The sequence below is a fragment of the Rhipicephalus microplus genome, chromosome X, assembly GCF_043290135.1.
Source record: "Rhipicephalus microplus isolate Deutch F79 chromosome X, USDA_Rmic, whole genome shotgun sequence".
NCBI lineage: Eukaryota > Metazoa > Arthropoda > Arachnida > Ixodida > Ixodidae > Rhipicephalus > Rhipicephalus microplus.
Genome location: NC_134710.1, coordinates 306,964,940 through 306,992,528, shown reverse-complemented (window position 1 = coordinate 306,992,528; position 27,589 = coordinate 306,964,940). Strand labels below are relative to the sequence as shown.

The following is a 27,589-nucleotide window of genomic DNA, read 5'->3' as shown; positions in this document are numbered from 1 at the left end:
TCATTGAAATTGATGGTTTCACTGGATCTTTACCTCGTTGCATCGGTATACTGACGTATCGATGGTTTTCCTTGAGCTATATATACTCAATGTGAGGATACCTATTTTGCTAATAAAAGCACCTAAAAACTTGGTGTATTTAGAGGATTTATGGCATAAATCTCAAAGCCATTACTTGCATGTTCAAAGTATCCGTTTGGTAGGGCTTTGCGAAAATAGTGTTGAGTACTAAAAGGTGTTTAGGAATGTTTCTCGCCCTTGATTTTGTCAACTTGGTTGTTGCAATAGTTGCATTGCTATGTCTGCAGGTGCGACTTATTTGTACACCAGTAATCTGTTTCAGGGATGCAAAATAGTGTTCAGTTTTTAAAATCATTTCATTTGAGCAATTCATCTGTACAGTTGGGATGTGCTTCATCACATTTCATTATATAGTTCTGTATTTAAAAACACTACTGGTTTTCACACACAACCGAAACACTTATTGTTTGTTGCCGGGACCCAAGTGACTTGAGTACTAAACGTGACTATGACCAATTTGTGTTTTCTATCCTAGAGCATTGTTTGCTGAATAATTAAAGGGGCTTCTTTTGGAAAATAAATTTTGATAATCCCTTGATGCACCTATTCTTCTAATGTATGGGATCAGTAGCGTGCCTAGAGTCTGATTATATCCAGTGGAGGTCAGCTTAGAAAGAGGCATTGTATGTCTTTTATAGTTGTAACAGCGAAGCTTAAAATCAAAATATTGCTGTTGCTTCTACACACTACATATCACCTTTTGAATATAAGGTGTACATCTGTTCAGAACACCTTTCGAATTTGCTTTTTAAAAAGGCAGTGCAAAGAGCCGAGCACAAAAAGTACTAGACGGGATGGGTGCGCAAGTAACTCCCAGAAGTTAATGTACTAAGCTGCTGAGTGAGAATATATATTGTTAGCTTGTTGAAGATTAAAATATTATAGCTGTTGGTTTCAGTGTTGAAGAGTTTGCTCGGGAACCTGATATAGTGACTGCATTCTGTCTGATTTGCAAGGAAGTCTGCTAGTTGATATTCATTAAAAATACAAGGTCGTTTAAAAGGCAGTATTGATTGTCTGATGTTCTCATTGTTCATAGTGCATGATTGGTTTGAAAGGTAGACTACGGCAATGCTAAAAAAAAAAATAGAATATGTGGGGAATGTTTCTGCTACACAACAATATCTGACTGGCTCTCGTTTCTTTTCATCAAAACCTGGCGCTGGCCACTTTCCTCACGAAAAGGCTATATTGCACTGATAACGTAGGTGCTGTTTATGACCATGAACTACCGTAACCGTGGTGATAACGCGAGGAAAGTAGATGGTGATATTGTTGTGTAGCAGAAACACTCCCAAATACTCTATTTTTTTAGAGGGAAGCATTAGATATGCCCCTGTACATTGTTAACATTGAAGTGCATACCCCTGCAAGGTTGTAGTTTTTGTGTTCACTATGTGCACCCTAACTGTTATGTGCATTGAGCAGAAGCATTAATGTGCTGGTCAGTTGTTTGTTTCTGCTTGGAAGTATTGTGATATATAGTGCTATAAACTAGTGGATGTTCCGAGTTTTTCAATGTGTGTTTGTGTGACAGGGGTGGCAATGTTTGGTGGTGCTCATGATTTTGTTATTATTTGAGAAGTCTTTTGGGAAGTAAAATTGTTCATCGATACCTAGATGTTCTGATGGAATGTAGCTGTGATTACTTGTAGACTCCTGGTGCATTCCTTTTTCGTGCTTTTGAGCTGCCTACTAGCCTCACATGTTTGAGTAGTCCATTTGCAGTTTCCTCTCAGGTACATATATTTGCATCTTTCATCTATCCACAGTTATAATTTTGTGCACATAAAATGAAATAAACTGTTCCACTACAGACCTGTTTTTCTTGCTCTTATTCTCAAATCAGTGCTGCTTACGTGTAGGAGGATGTTAAGAAATAGGCACGTGTAAGAAATGGCCAACCTGCATTGCATTCTAGAAGATGAGAGCTTGCTTTAAGGAAAGGTATGCTTTGTTGAACTATGAACTCTTCCTTAATGACCTGTCTTCCAAGTGAGCGCTTGTAAACTTGTGGCTAGTTGCTGTCATCAGCATTCATCTTCACATTCACTTGCATTAAATTCATACAGTTCTCTTATCTACAGCCTATATTATTATATAAAGAAGCCCCTTCCAGTATTTTGTGAATGTGCAGCATCCAATACATTGAATAGTTATCTTGCGAGTCGTCATTTGTGAAGCTAGTTGCAGACTCGGCTAGCAATACGGCCACTGTGTGCCACTAAGCAACAGGAGCAACAGCAAACAACAAAACAAAAACATACAAATAAGTGAAAAATAAATGCATTCAGTTTGTGAAACATTAGGCAGCTATGCATTTTGAATGCGAACAGCTGCCAGTATTTTTTCACCCTGTTTCATCGTTACATCAGCCATGTGATCTGTCATAGGTCTTCAGGGTGGAAGAGCTGGCTAGCTCTTTCACCCTGAATTTATGAGCAATTTATGAGAAAATTCTTCTTACTTGTGCTTCGTTGGATGATTAGTACTGCTAAACTCGTTTCTCAATTGTTTTTTTTTTTTGTTTTAGGAACAGCAACATAATGAAAGTGTTGTGGAGGGTTACAATGTATTGACGGAAAGTGGACTAAATTGGTGCCAGTTATAGTGTGGAGAGCTATTGTTTGCAGTGAATGTATGTTGCTGAGCGTTTTCGCGGTTTCAGGCACAACATTGTTCTTGGTGATGAACTCTTGCAGTAACAATGCTTGCTTCAGGTTAGGGTGGTGAGGCATGTGTATGATAACAAGCAGCGATTGGTGCAGGCTGGGCTGTATTGCGGTACGTTTCGAGCACGCAGCTGCTCATTGCATAGGATCATTTACAGCTCTGTATAGTGAGCACAATAGTTTGTGTGACCATATGTCTCCTCCTTTATGCACTGAACAATGCAGCTGGTGTCGGCTGTGCCAATTTCATACATCCTAATGTGCACACTGAGAGCGACTGCTGGTGTTACATTTTACAAGATGGCATGAATTGTGAAAGCAGTATTAGCATTTTGGCCCCGCCGCGGGTGTCTAGTGGCTAAGGTACTCGGCTGCTGACCCGCAGGTCGCGGGTTTGAATCCGCAACCCGCAGGTCGCGGGTTTGAATCCTGGCTGCGGCGGCTGCATTTCTGATGGAAGCGAAAATGTTTTAGGCCTGTGTGCTCAGATTTGGGTGCAAGAACCCCAGGTGGTCAAAATTTCCGAAGCCCTCCATTTCGGCGTCTCTCATAATCATATGGTGGTTTTGGGATGTTAAAACGCCACATATCAATCAAAGGTATTAGCATTTTGGGTTGGTTCTACTGCTTGTTTCCTGGCTGCCAGTTCCAAGAAGAACAGTAAACTGGACCGTAACTATAGAAATGTAAATGCACTACTTTTTTTTTCTTGATAGGTTATGAAGCATGATCAAAAGTACTAGGATATACATAGCTATTTGTATTTTTCTGACAGTATATGCTAATCAGGAATATATTAGAGAATTTGAAATCTGTGGGACATTCTTTTGGTTCATTTTATGCAATGTAAGATTTTATTTATTAAAAGTAACATACCCCTCAACCATCCACAAGGAAAAGTCATATAGTCTAAAGAATGTATACAGTTCACTAAGCATGTGACAAAAGCAGACTGTGAACCACATGCAGTGAATCTTCAAATAGATACGTGTTTCAACTCTTTTTTTTTAACAGCACAGGGCCTGGTAGTAATAGATACAGCAGAGCTCCGGCCCTTAGTCTGTTTTTGCCTGTGATGTCTTTATTGCTTCAAGTAGCTGCTGCTGCTTTGAGGTTATGCGATCTGTGTTGAGCTATTGAAGATAAATGTAAACCTGTTTTCTACTAGTGAATGTCTCAATTTTTATACTCTAGAGTCATTATGCTAAGGTCTCGATGCACTCTCCTTATGGTTTGTCCCACTTCTGCCCTCCCCTTCTCTTCCTTTTTTTCATCTTGCTATTCCCTCCAGTTACCTGAGCTGGAAACACCACTGCCACCTTGTGCCCAGCAGGTAAATGATGAATGCTGGTCCTGGTTAGCCAATGCTTGCTAGTCATGTAAGTGTGTTCATCGGGTAAACTCCGAATTTCAATCCATTGTAGGTGCTACCATGTCAATGTGTTATTCGAGGAATGCAGCTTCTTCGTGACCTGCAGTGGTAGCCTAGTGGCTAAGCTCTTGCAATGCTAAACTAGCAGTTAAAAGTCCGAGCTGCGGTGGCTACATTTGGGTCAATGCAGGATGGTAAAACACCTGTGTACATAGGTTTAGGTATTCATTGAATTACCATTGAATTACCCTGGTCGGTTAGCATTAATTCATGGTCTCCCACTGGGATATGCCTTTGGCATATAAAAATTGCAGAGCTTATTTTTTTAGAGTACCAGTTGCCCGCGCGTGCAACTCCGCGCGTGCAACTCCGCGCGTGCAACTCCGCGCGTGCAACTCCGCGCGTGCAACTCCGCGCGTGCAACTCCGCGCGTGCAACTCCGCGCGTGCAACTCCGCGCGTGCAACTCCGCGCGTGCAACTCCGCGCGTGCAACTCCGCGCGTGCAACTCCGCGCGTGCAACTCCGCGCGTGCAACTCCGCGCGTGCAACTCCGCGCGTGCAACTCCGCGCGTGCAACTCCGCGCGTGCAACTCCGCGCGTGCAACTCCGCGCGTGCAACTCCGCGCGTGCAACTCCGCGCGTGCAACTCCGCGCGTGCAACTCCGCGCGTGCAACTCCGCGCGTGCAACTCCGCGCGTGCAACTCCGCGCGTGCAACTCCGCGCGTGCAACTCCGCGCGTGCAACTCCGCGCGTGCAACTCCGCGCGTGCAACTCCGCGCGTGCAACTCCGCGCGTGCAACTCCGCGCGTGCAACTCCGCGCGTGCAACTCCGCGCGTGCAACTCCGCGCGTGCAACTCCGCGCGTGCAACTCCGCGCGTGCAACTCCGCGCGTGCAACTCCGCGCGCACGCGCGCGCACGCGCGCGCACACACGCACACACACGCTTGCATATCTAGAATATCAGTTTGTTGCAAGATTAAAATTAGATGGATGACATCATGCTACGTGGCTAAAGACTCAAATGTTTGTTGGGCTGAAAAAACTGTTTGTTTCGCAAGTTGTTTTGCAATGTTTATTCGAATCTGCATGTGCGAGACTTAAGCTGTGTGGTCATTTTAAACATCTGGCTTGAAGCCTCTGGTTGGGTAAAGTCATTTTTTGTCTACTGCTATCAGGCTCTGCTTATGCCACGTTTGTAATGGTGAATAATTCTTTACCATGCCCTCCCTTCTACAGTTACCTGTAGCTTGGCATATGTCTAAATTCAGCAGCTGCTTTATAGACTGTTTGCCACAGTTGACCGTAGTGTGGACAGGAAATGGCACACGGAGCCAATGCTCCCACCCCACCCCCCTAAATTTTTTCGCCGTGGTGTACAGAACACAAAATGACACTCGACCACATCTCCGTGGGTGGCCCCCCATTTCAGACCAAAAAGGTGCAACCCTCGAAAAAATTTCTGCCTACGCCACTGAGAGTGCATGTCATTGATTTATTCCATCTCACGTTTTCACGTATGTAGCTCAAAGAGCTACATACGTGAAACGTGAGATTGTTAGGGGCAGCTAACATTAAAGATTCTTAAGTTCAGCTAACATTAAAGCAATGAGTTGAAAACAACCTAGATAGAATGTAGTCCAGTCTTTAATCTGATGTCATGGTTGCATCATTAACTTCTAAGAAAGTTGCAATTTGGGCTAGTGATTAATATGTGCTATGGATCTCCCCGAGTGATTAGTGAGGATATTTGGACTCTTACTTACACTCTGAATACTCACTCAAGTTCATACTCCTACTCGCACTCAGAGTACTCACATTCATACTCACTCCTACTCACACTCGGAATACTCATTCACGTTCATACTCACTCCTACTCACACTCATGAGTACTCATTCACATTCATATTCACTTCTTCTCTGAAAGCACTCACATTCATACTCACTCTTACTCGTACTCGTGAGTACTCACGTTCTACTCACACTCATCAGTACTCACACTCATACTCACAGTGTGTGTGTGAGTGTACTCATGAGTGAATATGCCGAGCTATGATCACAGGTACCGATGAGTACAAATTAACAAGTGTCCCAGTTGTTATACCTCACTGTGTATGAAAAGCGTGCTGTTTTCGCAAAAGGGGCCTGTGGAGCGACCAAAGTCACCTTTGTGGGCCCGGCAACTAATGCTTGCATTTCAGTGGAAGCCGGAGGCACACAAGATTCCCTCACCAAAAGATAAGCGCACACGCACAAGCATCTACCCCTTCCCCATCCATGGGGCAAAGTACACGTTAGAAATAAGCAGGCATCAGCGCATCGCTACGAACCCTGCACCGAGCGCGGGCGGCTTTTTTTCTTTGAGCGTTCATATATATAGATACGTATACATATACAGTGAAAGAAGACGGCAGTGATGACGGCAAAAAAACGGCTTGGACTGTCCATATAAATGCTATCGTAACAAAAAGGGGCCAGACGTGTTTTGGCGTTCCTGTCAAAAGAATCTAGTAGTGATCAAAGCTTTGACCCGCGCTTATGTAGCAGCCAGCCAGCTGTCCCATCCGTTCACGTGTGTGCCAGGAAAACACACGAGAGTCGTTTTGACTGAAACAGATTTTGCTAGTTATGTTGATCTTTTTGAGACTCTCACCTTAGTGAAAAACTCTACCCTCGTGTGTTTGGCTACTCCTAGCCGAACGCAACGCTGATGTTGCAACGCTGATGTTGCCGCTTGCGATTGAGAACCCCCTCCCACCCCCTTTTGTTTGTTGCAATGTTTTTTGTTTGTTTGTTTGTCCTTGGTTTTTATTGGTGCCCCCCCCCCCCTTCCCCATTGCGGAAATCTCCCGGATTCAGAATTCTTGAACTTGGCAGGTATGTTCCAGGGTGTCTACAGGCCCTTGAAAACCCTTGAATTTGAAAAATGCATTTCCAAGGCCCTTAGAAGTCCTGGAATGTTTTGCCATCCTTGAAAATCCTCAAATTTTAAAAGCAGTACACTCGCGCATCGACATCGCGATTTCCTAAATGTAGTAAATTGGTGTGTCGACCTGTCAGGCTTTCATTTTCTGAAGCAGCACTGCGGCGTGGGCTCGCATGGTTTCATTTTGCAAAAATGCACGTGAAAGAAAGAAAACTTTCCTGCTAAGGGCGAAGCAGTAAATGCGATGGCAAGAAATTTAAAGTATCACGAAGAAGGGCAAGCAACTCCTTGCATGCAACGTGCCGCTCAAGCACAAAGGATGCAGGTAAAAAGCGCACAGGACGAGTGCTGAGGAACAACTGTCACAGCTCGACACTGGAAGCGGCTGATTAAACATCAAGAAGGATGCTAGAAAAGGGCACACATGCACCCACAGAATGAGTTTATATTAACTACTGTACACTTGTTACTCGTTAGTTGTTGAGCAATGTGCTGCAAGTGTCAACTGTGCACAAGCCAATGCTCTTAAATCAAACTTTCAGGCTATTAGTCCCGAGAACGAACACTGGGGTCGCTTCAGTCACGATGAAATGACATCATGGCAAGGACTCTCCTGCTCCGCCGCCGACGCATGCCGATGGTCGCTTCTTTCTGAGCTCGCCGTGTACCCGCTCTTCAGCGATACGGTGTTCATTTCTTCTAAATTACGATTTGTACATCACTAAACCTACAAAGTAAAAGTATTTATTGCTGTTAAAAGTTAACTAGGCTGCACAAAGTATGGATTCACTTTAAAAATGAAAGGGCAGGACAGCGAGACATTAGATGTTTTCATCATGCGCGTACTTGAAGAAATGAATGCTAAAAAAACATTCGTGCTAAATGGGTCTGAGTTCATTACAACCTGGCATATGCCTTGCGAATACACATTTGTGTTGAAGTATTACTAATTAAATTAGGACGTTTTCAGTTCACTCGCAAGATGGCGATTTAACGTGCAAGTTATGTCTGCCTCTGCAAATAATGCAGTGACGGAAGTGCTGCTCCAATGGCTCCAAACTGTTCCAAAAGAGAAATGCTGCTCCATGCTGCTCTAAAGTGCAATATTTGCTAGTAACTGCTCCAAACCTGCTCCGAAAGTATGTTGGCAAACTAAAAACAGGGAAGTTGAACCATGGGACCACACAGTGAGCCTAAGCGAAACCAAAGACAAGCTGTATATAGTATTTTCCTGGTGTGCTACTCAGTGGCGTAAATCCAGAAAAATCGCAAGGGAGTGACATATCAGGCCATGGTGGTCAATTCGTATTTTAATATGGACTGTATTTTTATTTATATAAGAATTAAATCATGCTTTCAAATATACTTTTAAAAACTGAGCATGGGGTCTGAGCTCAAGCAATTTCATTGTTCAATTCAGTGTCGTTTTCACATTTTTTCGATTTCCTTAGTTTACACATCTGAGAGGCATTTAGCACAGGTACACAGTGAAAGATGAAATGCCTTTTAAAATGTTGTTTGCGCTATACTTAACTGTTAACAAAATTATATCACATGGTATTAAGCTAAATCTCAAGTGGGACACTTGCAAAGGGTGTTCTCCCCAGCCTTAACAACAAAATTTTAAGTCCAGACTCTCTTGACCCCTCCCCCACGCCCATAATTTATGCCAACTATGCTGCTTGTATACTGGCTCCATACTAGCATACGACATGTTCAACAATAAATATATAATATTTGTTAAATGCTTAAGTGATGCTTTAGACTTCAGGAGTCGTTAAGAACATGCATCTGCTCCGAAAATACCACTAGCAACCCTAAGCTGCAGCATTTTATTCTGCTCCGAAGACACTTAAAACTGCCCCAAAGCACCATTTTTTCTGCTCCAGAATCTGCTCCAAAAAGCAAAATGTCGCTTTCATCACTGATAATGTAGCTCATTAGACAGAAATCTGCTTTGGGATACAGGAGACTTTAGATTGATCTGGCTTTCATACACAATCACTTGTTGTAGCGAGAAAAAAAAAGTGCAAAATAACATAAACGCCGACCAAGGTGAAATATTTCACCTTGGTCGGCATTTTTGTTATTTTGCACTATGTCCCCGACCAGACGGGATTCCGTCGGACTCTTGACTAGAAAAAAAAGTAACGCGGTAAACCACAGAATGATTTCCGGAGCTCTAATACGTCTGTATACTCGGAATTTCATGTATAGATTTCTTCTTATCAGGCCCGTGTGCTCAGGTTTGGGTGCACGTTAAAGAATCCCAGGTGGTCGAAATTTCCGGAGCCCTCCACTACGGCGTCTTTCATAATCATATGGTGGTTTTGGGACGTTAAACCTCACAAATCAATCAGATTTCTTCTTATCAGTCGTCAGGATTATGTAGTCGCATACCCTGATTTACGCGAACAGTTGACTCAATCTACCACCACATCATAAACGTAACTTCACGTAGGAGCACTGCTGATAGCAATCGTTTGAAAAACAAACGCCAGAAAGTCGAAATGACTGTTTCGATGGTGCACTCAACTTGATGGCCCACGTGATAATGAAACGTCCTTTTCCTCAATAAAGCAATGATTAGTCTCGCACGTCATTGTTCATATACAGATTCATGCTGTTCTGGGGTAATCAGCGGTGAGAAAAATTTATTCACCAGGTGGCTATCTAAAGTGGTACTTACAATCGTGACTGCACAGTTGCTAGGATGTGGCATGTAGACACTATCTAAAATTAGTAGCATTTTCTGCAATTAACCTCAACTTGGTTTTCTAGTGAAACGTAGTACCGAAATTATTACCAAAAACATGAAGCTAAATAACGTGATTAAATATGAGCAACTACACACAAGAAGATCTAATGGGCGACAGTATTCTCGGGCGAGCGAAAAAAACAAAAACAAAAAAAAACGTGGCCAGTAGTTGCTTAGGTGCGTCCCATACAGATATCAACTGTGGAAGCGAAACAATTACTTCTTTTTAAAGAAATTGCCTGTGAACAATGCAATCTCAAATGCAAGTACTCTGTCGTATACGTTTCAGAAGCGCGACAATATTGCGAAGCTGCTGCAGTGTGATTGCGGTCACCTTGTATTTTGTTTAATCTGCTGCACATGCATTGTCTTGCTGCACATGCAACGTCTTGTCGCTGCACATGCATCGTCTTGCACTCCGACTGGCGGCTGCAGTGGCCGATAATCGAACCTATCTTCAAGGTAAACAGCGCGGCGCTATAACAAAGCTCATCAAAGCTTGTACGCGGGAGCACTAGGCACCCCTTGCGATTCTACCGAAAAAAAAAAAGTTTAGTTTTTGTTGTTTTACCAGAACTATCATTGATGCTGCTTTAGTAATTCATTTTAAGCACGAGACAAGCAAGAAAATGAGCACTGGCAGCGCAATGGCCTTCGAAATGAGCGAGTGTTATGTATACGCACGCCACACCAAGATTTGAAGAGTCCGTGCCTTGACGTCGTGCAAGCCTCCCACCAGGCGGTGCCACTTCAACTTCTCGGTGCTAATAGTTAGCACTGTGTGGGTTTTCTCTATATATGCAAGGACACTGCACATGAATGGTCGGACTCGGGAATCCTTTAGAATATTATTCAAGTCACTTCCCAAGTATAGGGGAGACCCGCTCAAGTTTGCCCGGCGACGCCAGCGCTTGCCTTTCCCCTGCCAGAAAAAGCGCACAACAGTAGAGTCTTCCGACCCTTCCGCTCCCTTTGGCTTTCACGCATTTGCGAAGCACGCGCTGCACATGAAACGTCCCTCGTTCCGTGATGTCACCCCACCAGAAAAGGGGGTGACATTGCTGTGTCGTCAACTGTCACAATAACCATGCAAACATGAAGAGGTCGACTCCACCAGTGAAATTCTACAGATTCCCAAACCGATGGTACGAAACAAGCAGACGACAGGAATGGATTAAAGCAGTGCGCCGAAAAAAGTATGTAAACAATTTTTTTCATAAAAATTAGCACGCGCACAATGCATTCAAAACTACGGGTGTTAAGCTTGGACAACTATGAAAAAAAGAAAAAAATGCATTAGCCGTTGTTGCACGTCCGTTGGCAGATACAGTGAACTAGTTGTTACTGAGTGTGCAGGAGTAGCCCGAACAACACGGTGCATTTTTGATACGCGACCAAGATAAAATGCATTTATAGCAATGCGCTCTTCCCCTGCAGATTAGACACACACCAAAAAGTTTCTCTGAAAGCTGGGCGCTCACCATGATGGTACGCACGCTGTTCGTGAACTCAAGGTACCCGCGATGAGAACAGTGATAATACAAGGAAAGACACGCAAGACAGATGTCAATTTTCGTTGTGGGTCAGAAAGAAGCCCCAAATAGACCATTTATTTTTGAAGTGCTGTGTATATACCGCACGATAACTTGGGTGGGTGCTAGTAAATTAAGGTATCCCAACTAATAGCAGTCACAGCGCAAGAACCGCTTAACCTAAAGCACGAGAAGCGGCCTTACCCATGCATCCAGTAACAAACATAGTGCATAGTACACAGAGTAAACCAAATAAAACAGGTATATAATTATGAATGTACAGAAAGTTTTATTCACCTCTAACATCGTAAACAGCGTCGTCTTTCACTTGTGAAATGCACTTCGCTCTGACGAGGACGGCGTCGTCTGCTACAACTTGCTTCGCTGCCCTTTTACCAAATTGCTGCCACGAAAAAAAAAAATCCTCAATTGCGGCATCCTATTAAATGCGGACAGAGCGCATACATCATAATCGCGGGCGACGCGCGACTCAAAAACACGTGCAGAACGCAAGCAGCGTGCGAGCAAAGCAACGCGTTTTCAAGCAGGTTGAATGGGACAGCGGAGAGGCCAACACTCGAGTAACCAGTTTTCTCCCCACATTGACTGACAGCGCCACGCTCCGCAGCGCCTCCCTCGGTGTGGGTCTCCTCTATACCTAAATGCTCATTCTCCTAATCGAGGTGCATCATGAGCGCGTTCAACACTGACATAGCTCTAGAGGAAGGGCAAGGAAAGTTGTAACGTCACATCAGATTTGCAGTGAAGTGAGTGACTTCTGGTCTTCCACTACATATGTACTGGGAAAGCATCGAGGCTGCTGCAGCTAGCAGCGCGTTTCTTTTGCAGGTGCTTTTGTGGCATATGTGTGCGAGAGCAGACGATACTTAGTATGACGAGTGCAAAGCTTTGTGATACGTGACTTAGGCACCTACACTGCTATGTACCTGTCCAACTCGGTGCTCACAAACGGGAACTGAAAATTGTTCATATCAGTAAGGCGATAAATTAATTAGTGAGAATAAATGAATGTTATTGTATGTATTGTGCTTGTTAGCGCTACAATGAATGCTTGCAGCAAAGAGGGCGCAAGCCGCAAATATTGTGGCACCACCCCTTTAAGCTTGACCACACATACGCGTTGAAGCCCGCCAGTGAGTAACTTTTTGACACGGCATCGTGCCCTCTTCCTAATGGAGAGAGAATGCGAGAAGTTATTAAGAGTACATGTTTTTGTTATAATTTTTATATCCATATACTTATTGTAAGGGCAATAAAATTAGCCATTTTTGAAAATTTTAGAGTGAGAAATTCCAACTTAGTCTGCCACTTTTGAGTCTTTGAAAAACTTGAACAGGTCTTGAAAAGTCCTTGAATATCCTTGAATTTTCGCTTGGAAACCTGTACGAACACTGTGTTTCATTTTGTCAAAAAAGAAGGAAAGACGGAAAGAGTAGCATAATGCTGAGCAAAAGTGGTATATGGAAGATCTGCAGCGCGAGATGGAGTGGGAAAGAGAATGGTCTCAGATAAGAATAGAGTGTCTAAAATTAAGACAGCTCACAACGCAGTCGGACCGCTACTCAGGCTCTAAAATTCCCAGCAGCACGACCATCCCTTGCCCGAACCAGTTGGTTCAAGAGTACCTTGATTATTTTGACAAATTGGGCCAAGAAATTGCAAAAAGACGGCGTGAATTTGAAGCACTTGATGTTATGCATGAAAAGTGAACAGAGCCCACAGGTGCCAAACCGTTCGGAGCCGGCCAAAATGATAGCATTGATGAGGTGAACAACAGGTTTACAAATGAACCTAATGTGTTAGATGCTGAAAGTCCCATTGCGGCAAAAGATGCCACTGAAGGCCGCAGTGATGTCGACAAGGGGCTGTGCCGGCAGGGCCAGCAGTGAGTTTACAAAGGCGAGCTGATAGACTCCCCCACAATGCACTGCACCAGGCGCCCTTACAAGGCTCTCGAAAGGTGCGCACTCACTGGTTCGTGCGTGATTTCGTCAGCAAACATGGCTTTGCCCACGACGACGCTGCAGAAATCGTGCGTCGGGCGGGAGCCCAGCTGATGCAGATGCCGCGGCGAAGGCGAGAACAGGGTTGACGCTCGCAGGCGTACTGGCAAACCGCCAACGATGAATGAGAAAATGGCGCTATCAAGAAGTTGGTGCTTGCAAGGTGCTACAGAAACGCTGTGTGCACGCCTGTATCGATGCTGCCGAAAGACTCGTTGCTCGATTTGCAATGATCGCTGAAAGCATTGAAGTCGACACAGATATGCAGTGAAAGATGGAAGATGACGGTGTAAAAAGTTCATGTGCGAACTATATAATAGTAATCGTAACTCAATAAGCCTTTCTTGCAGCTCAAAGAGCCAGTGTCAGGCCACTTGAGCTCCTATATCGCGCACGTCACTCAGCTTGCACTCACTCCGTCATGTGTTAGGCTACTCGTAGTGAATGCCACTGCTACTTATTATGATAGCGATGCGAAATGAGAGGCTCGAATATCTGTATCAGTGCCTCGATAGATTTGCAAACGAATATTGTCGTAGTGTCACTTTACAAACACGTGAAGCAATTCCGTTCACATAAGGAGCAAGAGGACACACTATGATTAGAAGACAAGGACGCGGGTGACAGCGTATTTCCTCTAAGCCAAATGCACTTTGAAATCTATTATATGTACTCCATATAACTAGCCTGCCTCCAGCTGTTTTTTTTTCTTTACTTCACCACGATGCATGCCTGTAGAGCGGTGAAGCGTTGACAGCACGTGCACTGTCATACTACAAAAGACGTGCACAAGCAAAGGGTTTGCTAGTAGTGAATTGCCGAAGCGGATTCAATATGAATCTAATAGCGGTATAATGAAATTGAATGTTTAAATGAATCTAATACTGTTTTGGTAGTTTTCAAATAGTAAGAAAACATTTTTAAAATAATCCTATATCTCCACAACAGTGTGTTTGAATTAGGTATTCATGAATTGACACCAAATAGTTCTACGATTATGAGAATTGTGGTAAGCTTGTATACAGCAGTGACCAGAGCCTTCGAAGTACTTTTCAACTGTATGTCTGAACACTGCAGCAACTAAATTATTTAAATTGAAACTCTGCTGCCAGATCTTAAATAAATGGCAGAATAAAATCTAAACAATTTCAAACTATACATCATGCATGCAGCTAGAGATTTATTGAAACAGTCAAAATTATCACAACATATACCCAGGCACAAAGAGCATATAAAAAGCAAGTGTTGAAAGCTATATCTGTAAGAACAATTTACGTGAACAAAAGATGTGCATGTTTTTATTCGTGAAGCTGAATGCAGCCATAGTCCCTAAATTCAATGATGGAGACAGAAAATAATTAATGAGATTCAATGCCGCCATATGTAAAAGCAGAGTAAAAGTGCGGTTGCTGCAAAAATGCTTTATCTGGTAATGGTTATACCATCAATAGTGTTTCCAATACTTGGGCTGCATTTATTGTGGTCTTGAGCTGATGCCATGTTTTGCTGCTTCAGAGTTGTCCCATAGGGGCCGTATATTTTTAAAATATTCAATGTTTCGTACATGTATCGTTCAATTCGACTAGCAAATGCTATTTGATTCGTAATTCAAATCTGTACAACCCTATTAATGTTGTCGCCACCAATAGCCCACCATCTTTTTGTGTGAATGTTATTGGGCATCTTTAAACATCACGAGTGCTTTTTTTTGTGCTGTGTCCGATTCCTCATTGAACACACCCCTGCCCTTGCCTCAAGGTACGTAAATGGAAAAAATAAAACGTACCTGGCCACAAGTGATGCCAATTCATGACATGAAATGGAAGTAAAAACGGAAGTGTATTTGGTGAAAATTGCTCAGAATCTTCTCGTTCATTAGGAAGAAGGATCAGTTTAGAGCACATCTTTTTACTCTTAGCTTACATCAGTAACTAAACATGAGCCTGTTGTTCATAAGCACTTACTTGTTTATTATTGCACTATTTGTGCATTAAGTATAAAAAAACAAGGTCAGGAGTACAATTGGCTCTGCTGAGATAGAAATGGAATTAACACAGCAAATTACAAAAAAAGTACCTTTTACAATTCCGCACATGCCAGACAGAAAATGTAGCGAGAGCCAATATATTGGAGCGATTCTAGCTTAAATCACAAGTGGCAACCTGGCTAAATTATAATAGCTAGTATCAATAAAATGTATTTTCTGAGAAGCTTTGGAAGCATTCATTTTCTGGCTCAAGTTGAGTCAAATTCCTACATACTCTTGGTGCTTTGTGGCAAAAAAATTATTGCAAAAGCTCACATCAACATTTAGATATTGTCCTGAAACATAAAAAAGCAAAAAATTGTTTTTGCCAGAAAATTCTGGATATGAAGTGATTAATTAAGGCTGTCACAAGATGTGTTAAAATTGAAAAAAATTACATGTCATTGCGAAGTGCTTGGGGAATGTGAAGTCCACATATATTGTTACTACAGCTATGTGAATTGCTATACACATTTGTCACTGCAATAACACATGCACCACAACACACCACATTCAGACGTTTTTTCGCCTTTTGGGGATGAAATTATCTCTTTACTTGGGATAAATTTAGCATATAAATGACAAGCCTGACAACTGAGTACATGCATATTGCAGTGTTTGTTTTATTTGGTTTCACTCGCAAAAACTGTTAGCAACACTTGGCGCACGTGGTTCAGCAGTGTTTGAAAAGCTCCGTGATAACTTGAGATCACACTGTTAAGTTTGTTGATAGGACGCGAAGAGTCTAGAGCTTACACAGCCAGCAGCAATAACCCTGGAATTTTTGATAACGCATTATTAAAAGCAGACGCGCTGTACTGCTTGTCAGATTATTAATGGCCGACGCACTGTTTGCCGCTATCAGGGCAGACTATGTATATTTTGTTGTTTGACTTTCTGTTCTTCAGGCAAAGGTTCGCTTAAATAAGAGGTTTGGTCTCAATCACGCCAACTACTGCAGTCTTCAACATTATGACTATGTGGCAATATTATTTTTTATCTCTCCATGAGATGTTTACATCTATACATCCAGAAAGTTGAAATTTCATTTTTTAGAAATGTGAAGATGTATAGCTGCAAAATTATGAAATGTAATACTAACAGCTATCTTTTTTTGTATTAATGTGAAACCATTTGGTGAAGGAGATCAGTATACAAGTGCCACTGTTAATGCAGACTATGTGATAAAGCCCATTGATTCTTAGAGCAGCTTGCATTCCTAGCTGTCGAGCATGGTGTACGTGTGAAGGTTTCAAAACAAATGTCAAAATGAAGCAGTGCCATGCTTCTCACAATGGCATGTTTGTGGTCCTTCATTTTCCGAATTGACAATAGGATGTAAAGAGCCCTTATAATTGCACAGCAGAAATCCTTAGACACCATTATTGTTAAAGACCTACATAGCATAACACAGCACATAAATTGACAGGACAGGCCGAATGCTTTACCCTGTAAAATTTTAATTTTTTAAAATGTCTCATCACCTGCAAAAAGCATGTCAATTCAAGGTTTATGAACATACTAGATAGTGAAGTCATTGCACAGTGGAAAGTACACCCAGCACTCGAAAAGTTTAGGTGGGTTGGACTTTGCTTTCACCTCTGATGACAGACAGTACTGTGGTGTCACTGTGCTTGCAGATGACTTTACCAGGAGGGATTTCGCTTGTTTGAGGACAAGTAAAAGTGAAAACATCCAGCACAACAAACTTTATTTGCTATTCTTTTTATTCAAAATGAAAAAGTCTCAATAGGAGCAGGTTCGGTCCGGTAATTAATGGGTTCATTTTACATTTTCAAATGTTAGCAAAGCTGATGTTGCACAACAGTTTATTGTGAAGCATAATGAGAAATTATGTGTACTAAACCCCCCCCAGAAAAAGTCTACAAAGGCAGATGCTGTCTTCATTGCAGTACTTGTCCACACTGAGCCAAGTAGCAGTACCCAGCAGCATTTCAGCTCCGGTCACCGATCCACATTGCTTCAGGGGGCAGCCTCTAAGTGCGGGAGGAGAGAACAAAATGGTTTTAAATTTGCAGTTCAGCAACCTGCTGTCTAGTGACATTTTTACTTGTTTTTCAGAACAGTTGCATGCGAAAATAAGGTTGTGGAAAAAGTAAGCACGTTTAAGTGTTTCAACATCACAACACAAGGCATAGAGATGACATAACATTGGGTACAAGAACCGACAGCTGCACAAGCGGCTAATTCAAAGAATGAACCCAAGGAATGGAAGCACAGGGAGTTTAGCGTTGTTAAAAAAATCGTGCTCTCAATTATAAAGATTAATAACACTTGGCTTATCCAGGTATTGTTTCTTATCACACTTTCTAGTTGTACTGAGAATGAAACCAATTAGGCAATCCAGATGGACATACAAACTGTTACAATGACATGTATTTATTAACGAACTGATGGAAATGGAAAAAGGGTTGCTGTACCAACTTGTAGCTACTCCAGAGACAATACCCCTTCATCCTTCCTGTCACTTTCGCATAGAGATATCAATCGTTTGCTCACGCTATTCACAAAATACATCGCTCCTGTGTTTGTACTGATTTACGCATGGCCATGGAGGACAATGCCGTGTGGTGGTGTGTAGCTGTAGATGGCAGAGCATGTCGAGATAGAAGCACTGAAGGCCACCCTATCAAGAAAGCTGTAAGCATACAGCTTGACGAGGCTAGGGGGCCGCAACCAGGCAACAGCAGCAGCGCGCACATGTGTAGTACAAACGTTTTTTGTTGTTGTAAATATATATAAATACATGCATGCACACTGTCAACAGGTTAGAATACGTGTGAATAGTGAATTATGTGACCACCAAAAAAAGTATTGTTACAATGCAAAAAAATGAATATGAAGAAAAGCAGCAGTAAAAAAAAGAAAAAGAAGAAACAAAAGCATGCATGTGATGACTATATTGTAAAAAGCATAGATACAAGGTAAATTTGCAAGCTTTAGACATAAATTTGAAATTTATCAAATAGAAAGACATCAAGCAAGTGCTTGCATCGTAATGATATTTCTGTATTTACGCACTTCTGTAAGTGATTCAACTGTTTGGGTATACTGTTCTACTACTACAATTACAGAGGAGGGAACGACCAATGGCCTTAGGAGCTTCGCCGCTAAAAGAAATAACCCTGTGGGGTCTAGTGGTTCGAGGCATGGGTCCCTGCCTAAATGGCGGCCAGTAGCGCTCAAGTCCTGGTGGCGTTTTTGGCCAGCTGGATGGCTCAGAAATGTTCTTCTGGATCAGAGCTTAACAGTATGGCCTCTCACTGCTCATCATTGTATATTTTGCAACCGTGTAGAGACACCTGAGGTCAAGCACACAGAATGTGTCTCAGGTCCGCCAATTGCTTGCATATCTGACTTTTGCCATCCTATTGGTCTAGGGAATAATTGCTGGAGGCCACCGGTTTCAAATAAGTATTGGTTTCGCGAAGGCGCCAGACCAGCATCTACAGAATAGGGTTTCGTGTGGGCAGGAGAGACCCGAGACTGGTTTTGTTGCCGACGAGTGCCAAAGACCTCAAGCAAAGAAAGAGGTAGATAAAGTATGGTGGGCAAATGGTCGCCGCGGCTCTCGATCAGGCATTAGGGGCTTCAGACCTCATCTGGTAGACCAGTCGTGCTATGTGGGTGCCACCGGGCCCACAAGGATGATGCAATGATTCCACACTGCTGGTGGCACCTTATGACGAGTAGGTATCACAAGGATCTGCAACGCACCTTCTTTCAAGATTGAGACAAACAAGTCATCGTGCTGCATGGCAGTTCTGTTTACTGCAACAGCATGATTGTAAACGTCCTCAGAACGTGGCTGCTTGAATTTCCACCATGAAAAAGTCGTCGTGCTGTCTGGCGCCTGTTTTCGGTGCAGCGACTAGGGGTGGAAGTGCTGCGCCATATGCGCCAATCTGCACCCATCGGGCCTGCTGCCCTAGGCTGTGCATAAGCGTGAATTTCCGCGATAATTGTCTATTGAATGTGCGACTGCCAAATCTAGCCAAATATTATTGTTGACCGAGCAACAGTGAGCGTTGGCTTCGTAAAAGATGCGGCTGCATCAATATGCAGCGCGATATGCAGTGCTCGATGACGTAATTCGGTTAATTCATTAGCAGGCTGGTGCTCGTGTCATCGCATTTATCGCCATGGTTTTCCCCCACTGTAGTATATTCCAGTACACTGTATTGCCGCTAAAGTGGTGGCACCAATATGAGTAATTGTGAATCATCTAGTAATACAGTGAAACCTCGATAATTTGTACCATCCGGGAATACGGCATAGTCATGCACTAAACGGCAGTGCGCGTTTAGAAGTACAAATGAGCATGCTCTCATGTTCGCCATCGCCAGCAATAAACAACCATGGCAGATGTTGCTCAAAGTACGCAGCATAGTAATTTCTTCCTTTTTGCCGAAGTGTGGAAAACATACTGGGCTAGCATGCTCACAAGATCAGTGATGCCAAGGTGCATTTTGAAACTATTACAAGGTTCGGAATATGCAGCGACCAAGACAGCAACAGAACGGACACGATCGGCTGTCCGGGATACACATGTGCGCTTCTCTGCCGCGATCTGATACTGAGCAACGACCGACACTCTCGTAGAAAACACGCAGCGGTCTCGTGGACTATCATCATGGCCTGGTTAGTTGCGGGCAGCACGGTGCCTATGCTACCCACGTCGTCGCATTCAGGCAGCAAGTTGTACCGTGCGCGTAGATTTGCAGTGTGAATTGCTCCTCCCCACTTCGGTCTCGGTGGCTGTGCTCAAGACGGTCGCCTAAACTGCTACTTTTCAACATGCAGGTTTTTGCCATCGCAGTGATCTATCTGCGCAGCTCTGCCCGCTATCACGGCTATCTCGCACGCACTCCCAACTTGTGTGCAACCATCCTTTAGCCATATCTCGGATGCTCTTCCATGTGATAATCTAACCATCCCTGCACTTCTGCCAGTGCCACCTGACACGGATTTTGCAACCGTTTCCACCTGGGACACGCCTACGTCAGCAACATCAATCGCCATGTTGACTATAAAAGAACAACACCCTGGCGCGCCAACCTGTGGGCTTGGCGGTTGTGCCACGAGACAGTTGCTTAAACTGCTACTTTTCAACATGCACGTCTTTGCCTTCGCAGTGATCTGCGCAGCTCTGCCCGCTACCACGGCCATCTTGCACGCACTCCCAACTTGTGTGCAACCATCCTTTAGCCATATCTCGGATGCTCTTCCATGTGATAATCTAACTATTCTTGCACTTCTGCCAGTGCCACCTGACATGGATTTTGCAACCGTTGCCACCTGGGACAAGCCTATGTCAGCGACACCAATCGCCACCTCGACTATAAAAGAACAACACCCTGGCGCGCCAACCTGTGGGCTCGGCGGTTGTGCCACGAGACAGATGCCTAAACTGCTACTTTTCAATATGCAGGTTAGTCAGCCTTTGAGTCTTTACGCTAAGAAATCGAGCGACTTGTTTTTGGTGCTGCTGCCGAGCCCCCAGCGTTTATTATCGATTATCGAGGAGTGTATCGATGTCTCGCATACCTTGCTGTTACTGTCGGGCGACATTGAATCTAACCCCAGCCCGGAATCTAATGCTATATTAGCTGAATTGAAAAAACTGTCAGCAGGGCGATCGCAGCTAATAGGCGAACTGAGGGGTCTAAAAAGTGAACTTGCCGAAACTAACAGTACTATAGCCAAACTTAGCAGAAGAATGACTACCGTTGAAAGCCACTGTCAACACATTGAACCACTGCAACAACAGGTCGCAACCATCACATCTACTGCCACCGAGACAACCCGTGTAATCTCAGACATAGAATCTCGGATCGATGGCGCAGAAAATAGAGCCGCCACAACAATCTAATCTTCTTCGGTATTCCCTACCCAGGCACCTCAGAGTCTGCCCCACAGATAGAAGAAAAACTTATTTGCTTTTGCTCAGATAACCTAGGCTTACCCGTGGTTCGTTCCCGAGGATATTGAGCGTGCGCATTGACTTGGCCGCCACTCTACTAACCATAGCCGCCCCATAATTGCGAAATTTGCTCGCTTCAAAACCAAAGAAAAAATCCTGTCTAACGGATTCAAGCTAAAAGGCAGTAACTACAGAATTGGTTAGGACTACACCCGCGCCGAACAAAATGCCAGGAAACACCTTCTTGCATTTGCAAAGGAAAAAGCTGTCGCCTTTTCTCTACATTATAAAACGCTGTTTATAAGATCCACGAAGTACTTGTACGGCGACTCTGAGAAATGTGTTAAAGAAATCGGATAGCAATTGCTACATCACCGCCAGCCATCTCAGCGCCCGATAGTAATGCGCTCAAGCACTTCTATTTCAGCAATTTGTACTAATATATGGAGTTTTCTTCCTAAACGCGACATCATATCTAATATTGTTCTCTCATCTGGATGTAATTTGTTAATACATACTGAAACATGGCTTACTGCTGATGTATCCGACACTGAGGTCATGGATGACCTACCCAGCTTTCAGGTTTTCTGCAAAGATCGCCAGAACTCTAGAGGCGGTGGTGTGCTCATTGCCGTCAGTAATACCTTGCCTTGCGTCATTGTTCATATGCCCAGTTACCTTGAAATAATATGGCTACTCTTTCGCTCCCCTCCTCATATCATCTTACTTGTTGTATGCTACCGCCTACCGCGAACTGACACAGGCTTTACTGTGAAGCTTAGCTGCGTCCTGGACAGACTCACGACAAAATATACTAACGCTCAGGTATTGTTCTTCGGGGATTTTAACTTCCCTCACATAAACTGGGCTGAAAACCCGCCTTCGTCACTGAGCAAAAATGATAAGGAGTTCCTCGATCTTTGCTTTAACTTCAATTTAAGTCAGCTTGTGTTGCAACCAACACGCGTCACGCAGGATTCGGCCAGCATTTTAGATCTGATACTAACCAATAGCCCAGATAACCTCTCTTCGATGTCTTACCTCCGTGAAATTAACGACCATAAAATAATCCACGCAGTCTTCAGCTTTACCTTGCCAAGACAAGAATCGTGGAATAAAACTATACGCTTACATGTTAAAGGTAACTACGATGCCATAAACAACGAGTTTATCGCTTATTACCTGACTTTTTGCACCGGTTTTTATTGCCACACACTACAAGAAAACTGGTTGATCTTCCAACAAAAGTTTACTGAGCTTGCTACTAACCATATTCCAGTTATATTGGTACAAGCCAACCATAACAAACCTCGGTTCATCAGAAAATTAAAATCTCTAGAACATAAGAAAGAACGCCTTTTCCGCTTGGCAAGGAAGAAAAATTGTGCTGTGGCCTGGGAAAATTATTACGCAGCTGAGAAAGTTTACTTATCAGCTATGCGTCGTGACAAGCACTCCTTTTATGATACCTTACCTTGTGTACTGGAAAGCAACCCTGAAAAATTCTGGCAAATTCTGAATCCCAAGCCACCTTCTGCTGTTATCATTACCGACTATAATGACATTACGATTTCTGAACAAGAATGTGCCGAGGTATTTAATCTTGCTTTTTCATCTGTATTCATCACTGAACCTGATTCTCCTCTACCTGTACCCCCACCCCCTGTCCAGGATGTTATGTCAGCAATGGACTTCAGCGAGGAAGGAATAATAGCTATAATTGAAAAGCTTAAACTTTCATCGGCACCCGGGGCAGATGATATCGATCCGATATCAATCCAAAAGTGTTAAAAAACACCAAGAACATCTGCACAGCCTATCTCAGATTAATATTCTCGCAGTATCTTTTTTTCGGTAGCATCCTTCTCGCCTGGAAAGAAGCGCAGGTCGTTCCAATTTATAAATCGGGCATCAAAACATCTCCTCTTAACTACCGACCGATTTCCCTGACCAGTGTACCCTGGAAAATAATGAAGCACATCATCTACCCACATATCATGCAGTTTCTTGACACCAACAACTTTTTTCACACATCTCAACATGGATTCCACAAGGGCCTCTCATGTGAAACGCAACGTGCCATGTTCATCCATGACTTACATATCAACCTCGATACTAACAAACAGGTCGATGCCATTTTTCTAGATTATGCAAAAGCATTTGATAAGTTACCCCACCAACCGTTATTACTTAAACTCTCACAGTTGAACCTGCATCCTGACATTTTCCATTGGATTGATGAATTCCTTACTAGCCGATCACAGTCAGTACATGTCAATAATTCATTTCCGGCCCCCTCCCTGTAACATCTGGCGTCCCGCGAGGTAGCGTCTTGGATCCACTGCTATTTCTTATTTATATTAATGACCTCCCTCTACATGTTGCGTCTCAAATCCGAATGTTCGCTGGCGATTGTGTCATCTACTGTCCAATCACTAACAATGCCGATCACTCTCTTTTACACGATTTTAACGATCTTAACATGTTCAAGATTGATACAATAAATGATTGATGACCCTGAACCTCAACAAATGCAAGGTAATAAGTTTCACTCGCCGCCTACAGCCCTTATACACACCCTACACTATTGCTAACACTTCATTAGAAAGAGTAGGTACATTTAAGTACCTCGGTATCACCCTTTCACATAAATTAAATTCGTCACCTCATATAACACGCGTTACGGCCTCGGCCAACCAAACCCTTCGATTCCTAAAATTCGATCTTCGCCATGCACCACATCATGTAAAACTTCTAGCATATAAGTCACTCGTACTCTCAAAGCTATAATAAGCTTCTCCCATCTGGTCACCTCATCAAACATACCTTATCAAAGCCCTAGAAGCCATTCAGAACCACGCAGTAAGGTTCATTCAATCATCATATTCTTATTATACCAGGGTATCACGATTAAAAATTCAGTCTGGCTTAAACACGCTATCGTCCCGGTGCCGCATCGATTCATTAATCCTTTTTCACAAGTTTTTCTACAGCTCACTTCATCATGCCCCATATATTCTGGCCCCGCCACCGCGGACATCTCTGCGCACAGTGCACCATTTACAAGTTACTCGTCCCCCCAGCCACACTGCGACTTTTCCTGAATCTTTCTTTTGTCGTTCATCAGCTGACTGGAACGGCCTGCCCCGCAATATCGTCAAAACCATCTGCTTATCCTCATTTTCTAAAAAAATAAAACTTGGTGTGTCTCAATAAATGTATTGTAGCCACTATCCTGTACGTGCATTGTAGCCACTATCTTGTAAATGTATGTAACCACTGTTTTGTATGTAGCCACTATTATGTTTACCCCACACCTTATGTAATACCTCCTGCGAGGTCTTTAAGAAAAATAAAGTGAAGTGAAGGTACATACTGAGCACAGATGAGCAGAGTAGTGTGTTTAATTAGCGGTGTGGAAATAACAAACTTCTACCAAGCGAAGTGCACTGTGATTATTTAGCATTCATGGAAACGAGAGATAAGCGTCGCTAGTCCCTTGTTTTCTCTGCACTATTCCTCAGTCAGTTGGGGTGTTTGGTGATGGGAACATACACAAACACCCCTCACCCCCCCACACACACACACACATTGGCACTCGGCTGCTGACCCACAGGTCGCTGGATGGAATCCCAGCTGCGGTGGCCGCATTTTCGGTGGAGGCGAAAATGCTTGAGGCTTGTGTGCTTAGGTGCACGTTAAAGAACTCAAAGTGGTTAAGCTTTCCGGAGCCCTACAGTACAGCGTCTCTCTCAGTCATATGGTGGTTTTGGAATATTAAAACCTCAACAATTATTATTATAATATTGACGCAAGGTAGGCTGGCAACTATAGTGGCCAACCTCTGAGGAGGATAACGAAGTAGTTCTGTGGGCGCGTGCTCTGGTGTTCGTGCTTTTGATTTTTGGTCACGAAAGTAAACGCCCTGCTTTTGTGCCTGCGTCCCTGTGCCTTTGTGACATTTTCAGGGAGAAGTGCGGGGTACAGTAGATGATACGGTCCCCAGAGAGCACCCCTGACGCAAGCCCATCAAGTAGCTCAGCCGAGCTTACCCCTGTGCACGTACGTTCCAGCCGTCGTCTCCAGAGACTTGGGCCACAGCACGGTTTGCTGCCTGAACGTCAGAGGACTATGAACCAAACACCACCTAACGTCACCGTGCCAGCACCAGCGCACCTGGTTGTCAACCAGCCTAAGACACCGAAGACATTTTACGGAGCTGCTTTTGAAGATGCGGACGACTGGCTCGAGCATTTCGACCGGGTCGCCGTCATCAACGATTGGACCCCAGAGCATAAGCTACGCTATGTGTACTGCTTTCTCGAGGACTCCGCGAAAACGTGGTTTGAGAACCACGAAGGAACGCTTACGTCATGGGATGAGTTTCACCGGCAGTTCCTTAAGGCCTTTGCCCGAGAGGACAGGAAAGAGACAGCGGAGCGTGCTATAGAGGCAAGGATTCAAGGCCCTAACGAAAGGGTGACGATGTACATAGAGGACATTGATCGGCTTTTCAGGCGTGCAGAGCCCTCTATGACCGAATCCAAGAAAGTCCGTCACTTAATGCGTGGTGTTAAAGAGATTTTTGCCGGCCTGATTCAAAACCCACCTGCGACACTTGCGGAGTTCCATGAGGAAGCCATTGCCGTGGAGAGGGCCCTTCAACAGCGTGCCAGGCAGTATAACTGGGGTTTACATCTAAGTGAGGTCACTTCTGTCACTCTCGGCAATGACATCAGCGCGTTGCGAGAGCTGATTAGAGCTCTCATCAAGGAGGAGTTGCAAAAAATGCAGGTGACTGCTTCACCTGTAGAGCAGCTCTCCGTTGTGGAGATGGTGCGCGCCGAGCTGCGGCAAGCCGTTCACGCTCCCCCACAGTCCGAGGCGCCACAACAGAGGCAATGAGTCGAAATGAGCTATGCAGAAGCAGTGCGACGTCCACCGTCGTGCAGTTCACCCAGCATGTTTTACCCCAATGAGCGATGCGCTCGGCAAATGGAGGTAGGCTTCCGTCCTCGCAGCCCGCCGTTGATCGCCGAAGCACGACCGAGGAAGAGTGACATCTGGCGTACACCCGACCACAGGCCCCTTTGTTTCCACTGCGGGGAAGCCGGACACGTCTACCGAACATATCCATACCGCCGTGTGGGTCTCCGTGGATTCTTGCCTAATGCCCCTCGTCCACGACCTGGCGAGCGACCACTGGAAATAGAGAGCTGGAAATTCGAGATCATGATGATGATGATCTCGAATCGACGCAGTATCAAACATCGGTCGCACGAGCCCCGCTCGTCGTCGCCTGCTCGCTACAGGTCACCGAGCCCAGCATATTCACGCGGCGCTCCGAGACGCCGTTCACTCAGTCCTGCAAGTCGGGAAAACTGAGTTCAGCGACCTCCGAAGGTGAGGCCGCTGACGCTAACTCTACAGAAGATCCTCCACTACGACGGCAGCAAAAAGATGTACAGACGCAGTTGAATGTGGTACGAAGAGTAGTGACATCAAACATTGCGGTAACCGTGGACGACGAAGAAGTAATGGCACTAATTGACACTGGAGCAGACACGTCCGTTATGAGCATGGGTCTTGCCTGCAGGCTGAAGAAGGTTTCTACCCAGTGGGCTGGGTCACAGATACGTACGGCAGGAGGCCATCTTCTCACTCCGGTGGGATCGTGCACAGCACGAGTCAGTATTCACGTATTTACGTATCTCGGAGAATTTGTAATACTGCCCAGTTGCTCGAGGGACCCGATTCTCGGACTGAACTTCTTGCACGATAACGGAGCCGTGATTGACTTGCAAGAGTTGCAGGTGACGTTTTCTACGGCACACGCTTTAGCGCGCAACCCTCACGACAGTTACGTCAATGCTTTGAGAATTGTCGACGATGACCTCACGTTACCGCCAAAGAGTAGTGTGTTGACCTTGGTAACCTGCGACGTTTTCTATGAATTCCATGACTATGAAGGTATTGCAGAGGCAAATATCCCGCTGTTGCTCAAACGAAACATCTGTATAGCCCGATGATTTGTTCGGTTAGAAAATAAACGTTCTCGAGTCCTGTTGACGAAATTCAGCAATGAGTTTCAGCATGTCCCTGTTTCAGCATGTCTGTTTCAGCATCCAGCATCTTCAAGGAGAAGATGTTATCGTCCCACGCCGGCTCTCACGTGGATTAACATCGTATTGCCTGCGGAACAACGTTCTCTACAAGAGAAATCATGAGAGCAGCCAGGAAACTTTCCTCCTTGC

General features: G+C 44.2%; 1 protein-coding gene across 4 annotated transcripts in view; it reads left to right on the top strand.

Annotated features, from left to right (window-relative positions):
- The window catches only part of LOC119162132 (exonuclease mut-7 homolog), a 151,489-nt gene that overhangs the window by 72,361 nt on the left and 51,539 nt on the right, over positions 1 to 27,589 (top strand). For 3 of the 4 annotated variants that reach the window (XM_075879474.1, XM_075879471.1, XM_075879473.1), the window contains one exon: positions 4,045 to 4,086. The exons of the other annotated variant lie outside the window; for it this stretch is intronic. In XM_075879474.1, coding sequence (XP_075735589.1) covers positions 4,045 to 4,086 — 42 coding nt within the window. The remainder of the gene's footprint in view (positions 1 to 4,044; positions 4,087 to 27,589) is intronic. 4 annotated transcript variants of the gene reach the window in all.